At 61.7% G+C, this 4,651-nt stretch overlaps 1 protein-coding gene across 2 annotated transcripts; it reads right to left on the bottom strand.

Moving 5' to 3' along the window:
- Nucleotides 1–1,205: 1,205 nt before the first annotated feature.
- On the bottom strand, nt 1,206–4,651 carry LOC310920131 (GRAM domain-containing protein 2B-like). 2 transcript variants are annotated; one of them, XM_083879907.1, is made up of 12 exons: nt 4,543–4,651; nt 4,000–4,161; nt 3,831–3,906; nt 3,472–3,645; nt 3,281–3,379; nt 3,081–3,152; nt 2,945–3,004; nt 2,629–2,692; nt 2,252–2,362; nt 2,048–2,150; nt 1,712–1,831; nt 1,206–1,642 (listed from the first exon to the last, which is right to left on the bottom strand). In XM_083879907.1, the coding sequence occupies exons 2-12, from the start codon at nt 4,104–4,106 to the stop codon at nt 1,627–1,629; spliced, it is 1,002 nt and encodes a 333-aa protein (XP_083736033.1). In that variant the 5' UTR covers nt 4,107–4,161; nt 4,543–4,651; the 3' UTR covers nt 1,206–1,626. The 2 variants fall into 2 exon arrangements, with proteins under 2 accessions (XP_083736033.1, XP_083736032.1); XM_083879906.1 differs by having other exon boundaries at nt 4,000–4,124.

The following is a 4,651-nucleotide window of genomic DNA, read 5'->3' as shown; positions in this document are numbered from 1 at the left end:
TTTGGATTGGTCTCCATGGCTCTGCTTTGCTTCTCCACAGCGAAGGGTGCAGCAAGTCCCCAGGGTCCCCACCCCACCTCTGCAGGTACCAACTTTCTTGGCACAGCTTTCACCTGAGGTTTATTGCTCCCAGCTTCCTGCTTATGTTTGCTTTCCTGCTGCTGGGAAAGGACACAGTTCCCCTCCCTGCCCTTCCCTGCAGCCCTTGGCATGGCACAGTCAGTCCCTTCTTGGTGTGGGGCAGTTGCCAGGGGATGGCTGCAACAAGGCTGGGGATGCACAGCCCCTCAGTCCTGCAGGCCCTTGAGTCAGGAATTCTGCTGTCCCCATGCAGGTGGGACCTTCACAGGGGGGGGCACTGCCTCTCTGGGCACTGGAGCCCTGTGGACAGGGGACACCTTTGCAGTAGGGTATAGCCCCGTGCCCCCACACGTGTGCCTTGTTCCAGCCCTCAGGACGGACATGGAACCCTGGCAGCTCCCTCCCCCCAGTGTCTTATGCTGTGGGGACGAGGTCTGCTGCTAGAAGACCCCCCTGGGCTGGGTGGACTGGGGCAGAGCTGGTCCATGGGGCTGAGCAGCAGGATGAGGAGGGGGAGGATCCCAGACCTTGGCATCACCCACTGCTGCTGCCCCAGCCACAGAGCTGAGCTGTGGATCTGAGGAAGGGATGCCCCAGAAATGGCACAGAGAAAGGAGCTGTCAGTGCCTCCGTTTCCCTACCGTTGCTTGGGGGAAGACCCAGGGCCCTTTAACTGGCCCAGAATGGGATTAAGCTCCAGGGCTTTGGGCTGGGTGGATCCTCTGTGGGGTGCAGATTCTGCTGTGGCCCCAGCTCTAACTCCCACCCCCAGTTTATGTTCAGAACCTGTGGGAACTCATTGTCCCCACTGTGTACCTGTGACCCTGCACCTACTGGAACCCCTTCCACTGGCAGGTGAGCCCTGTCCTAGGGAAGGAGCAGGGTAAGAGCCAGGGCCTGGCCAGCTGCAGGGCCCTGGGGCTCCCTAGTTGCACCCCCACTGCCCCCTTCCACTCTGTCTCCCATTGTCACCAGCAGTCAGCTCCCCATGGGACTGCTCAGGGTCTTCTGCTGTTCCCTGGACCCCTGGGACATCAGCACCTGAAGCTGCCTCCCCACACCAGTCAGAGTCAAATCCCCTGGTCCTGCTGTGTCCTGGTCTGTTCAGGGGAGCAGGAGGTGCATGATGGTTCAATGCTCAACCTGTGGCATCTGGCCCATCAAATATTAATATAATGCAGATTTTATTTTTTTTTTTTTTTTATTAATAGAATATGCTGTTCTCTGTGGCCTTGCCTTGCCTGGGGCTTGGCCCCTCTGCCTGCTCCCCCCTTGGCAGGGAGGGCAGGGTGGGGGTTGGTGCTGACTCCAGCCTCCCTTCCCTGCTCTGTCCCCTGCCAAGAGCTCCCTGGATCTTTTCTGCTGCTGCTCAGCGTGGGCAGACAAAGGGAGTGAGATGGAGCCTCACAGCCCACATGGGCTTCCTAGGCCTCGTGAGGGGCTGGAAGGCACTTGGTGACAGACCCCCCCCACGAGAGGCCAAGGAAGGGCTCAGAGCAGCCCCTGATCTCCCAGCTGGAGCTCTGGTGATGGTCCTCAGTGGCCTCACGTTGTCTTGTACCTGAGGGGAGGCAGAGTGAGGGGGAGTCTCTGCTGGGGACAGAGCCCCCCCCCACACCCTACCACTCACTGCTGTGACAGGTTGAGGTCTGGCCAAGCCCCCACGAACGTCAGCTGCTGCTCCAGCTGCTGCTCCAGCTCTGCGATGCGCAGACCGATGTAACCCGAGGACAGCAGCAAGGCCACCATGCTGAGGACAGACCAGCATCAGCCAGGGGGAACAGGGTGGCGACATGGGGCAGGAGCAGTGCCACAGCCAGGCCACACCCACCCATCCCCCTGCCCTGGGGATGGGTGTCTGAGGGAAAATGCAGGAACCCCCGCCTGCCAGTGCCACACTGGAGAGGCTGTGTTGCGGCTCAGAAGGGATGGGGACTGGGGGTGTGAGCAGGTCCTGGGGACTCACAGTAGCAGGTAGATGATGATGATGATGTTGAGTGGGCTTAGCTGGGGATTTATCCGGGAGCAAAGTGCAGTGGCCCAGGCCCAGAGCACAGTGTGGGGTCCCCCTGCCAGGACAAGGCAGTGTTAGTGTCACTGAGTCCGTGCTCAGCTCTGCCAGAGTGTAAACCTCCAGGATCATCCCACCATCCCAAGCCCCCTGACCCACCCCAGAGGCCATGTGTCTCTGCTGAGGGTACTGATTCGCTGCTGCTGGGAACTAGGAGGGACACCCCGTCATCCTCGTCCTCCGCCTGCCTTGATCTCGAGTTTGGCTTATCTGCAGGTGACCAGGAGACACTCGATGAATGCCCCAGGGAGGGGTCTAGGTGTCCTGGGGGCACAGGGGGCCACAAAGAGCCGATCCTGCACTCCCTGGAACTGTGGGAGATGCTGGTCAGGGGTTGAGGGCCGTGTGGTCCCTCCCAAACCATGCGTGTCTGGGGAGGAGGAGCAGAACCCAGAGTTGCCAGTGGGACACGAATGCAGGCAGGGACACAAGCAGGGCTGTGAGCATGCGAGGGGTGCACCAGGGTGGCTACTCACCCACGGATTCGTGGAGGCTCTTGGGCTCTGGGGTGCTTTGTTCCAGGTCTGACTGGCTTGAGGTCTGGAAGAGGACAAGCCCTGGTCACGATGTGTGTCCCCAAGGCACCTGCACCACTGCCATGGGGACATGGGCAGAACCTGATGGGATCTGTGTCACTGACAAGAAGGAAGGGTCCTGGGGTCTGCGCTGCCCTCAGCTGAGGCTTTTCATGTTTCCCCCCCCCCATCTTTCCAGGAACCACTGCACCATCCAGGGGTCTGAGACCACACGTCCTACTGCTGCACCCTCCTGCCCTCCATTCCCTAGCCTTACCTGAGACTTCCTAAGGGCTTCCTCATTGCTCACGGAGTCTCGAGGGCTCTGGCCACTGCCCTGAGCAAGGAGAGATGAAGGGAGGTGCCCTGCAATGGATGCATGGAGCCTCCTTCCCCATCCAGTCCCTACGTACCTGCAGGTGTTTGCAGACTGACCTCAGGAGCTGGTACGTGGCCTCTCGCTGGCGCAGGGACAAAAAGAGGAACTGCCAGGGAACAGGAAGAGGATTTGTGCCAAAGCTGTCCCCTTGGTCACAGCCATGAGCCCACGGGGACAAGGACACTCCAAATAGCCCCAGGTGAGGCTGCTCCCCAGCACTGCCCCCGGTCTCACCTTCTCCCCCTTGGCTGTGCGGATGCTGACTGCATTGGGCACCAGCAGCGCCGTGTTGGTCTTTTTGAGGGCTGAGATGGAGGCAACAGGGATCACAGCCTGTGCCAGGGGAGACAGGCTGTGTCACCGTGTTCCTGGCTGCCACCTGTGCCCCTGCCTGTGCCACCAGCCCCATGCCCACTCCAGCCCACCTTGATGTCCTTGAGCAGGAGGTTGGAGTGGAAGCAGATGTGGCGGGAGGACACGTAGAGGCGGCCATGGTAGGGCACCTCTCTCTGCCAGGCGCACGAGAAGCAGCCCAGCAGCACGTCCTGCTCGACGAGCTCCCCAAAGGCCCGGCGGTAGTTGCTGTCCTGCTTGCTCAGCTGCAACAGGTCATGGAGAGTGGTGCTTGGGACATCCTGCAGTCCCTTGTTCCATCACCACATCTACCACAGAACCAAGACAAGCCCTCCACCGGCCCCCGTTCCAGGAGAGTGTCCAGCCGAGATGATGGGGCTGGGGCTGGTGCTGGGGTCCTGCTCCTCAGGTCAGGTACCCCAAGACTCACCGAGGGAGATGGGGGTCCCTGTCTGCCTGTGGCCACCTGCTCTGTCTCCTTGCAGGAGGACTCATAAGTCTTGGATCTGGAACGAGGCATCGGAGGGGGTGACGCGACGGGCACAGGTGGGATATGGGGCTGGGGTGTGGGACGTGTCCCCATGAAGCGAAGCACCCACCTGGTGAGCTTGGGCTGCCTCAGATGGGCACCTCCCCTCTCCTCCAGGCTCTGCCACTGCTTCTCCCCCAGCACCTCCCGCCTGCTACGCCTCAGCCTCCCCGGCATGAGGAATGAGTCCGACAGCTGGGAGAGAAGAGGGCAGGTTGTGGGGACAGTATTCCTGCAGCACAGCAGATCCCAGTGTCACCAACCTGCCCCTCCACCAGGGAGGACATGGGGACGGGGTTCAGGCCACGCCGGGACAGTAGAGCTCAACCGGTCGCATGACCCCTTTGCCTGTTTCATGGTATCATGTGCTGGCTGCGACCCTCGCGGGCAGCGGGGGCTGGGGTGACAGGGGAAATGGTGACCCCTGTACCGGCGAGTGATAGAAAAAGTGATCTCTGGACCGGGGGGTGCCGGCCCGGGTGACGCCCGGTGCTGGGTGCGGGAGTGCATGGCCGGTCTGACCCCAGAGGGGACGGGAACCTGGCTGGGGTCCCGGACCCACGCGCGGCCCCAGAACCCCGTCCCGGGCAGCCCCGCGCTTCCCGCAAGGTACCTTCTGGGGGCACAGCCGGGGCTCCCCGTCCCATCGGAGCTGTCCCGCTCCCACTCCTTCCAGCGCCGTTCCTGCCCCACTGTTACCTCCTCCTCCTCTTCCTCCTCCT

This window comes from Zosterops lateralis (assembly GCF_965231275.1).
Source record: "Zosterops lateralis genome assembly, chromosome: 29".
Taxonomy (NCBI): Eukaryota; Metazoa; Chordata; class Aves; order Passeriformes; family Zosteropidae; genus Zosterops; species Zosterops lateralis.
This window is presented reverse-complemented; position numbering and strand designations above follow the sequence as displayed.

Bases quoted from the DNA above. Each gene is read 5' to 3' on its own strand.
- LOC310920131 (XM_083879907.1), bottom strand. From the start codon at position 4,106: ATGCCGGGGAGGCTGAGGCGTAGCAGGCGGGAGGTGCTGGGGGAGAAG. The intron at 3,907-3,999 runs GTGGGTGCTTCG...GCCTCGTTCCAG, and splicing joins AGGCAGCCCAAGCTCACCAG to ATCCAAGACTTATGAGTCCT. The intron at 2,363-2,628 runs GTGAGTAGCCAC...GGTCACCTGCAG, and splicing joins GAGCCTCCACGAATCCGTGG to ATAAGCCAAACTCGAGATCA.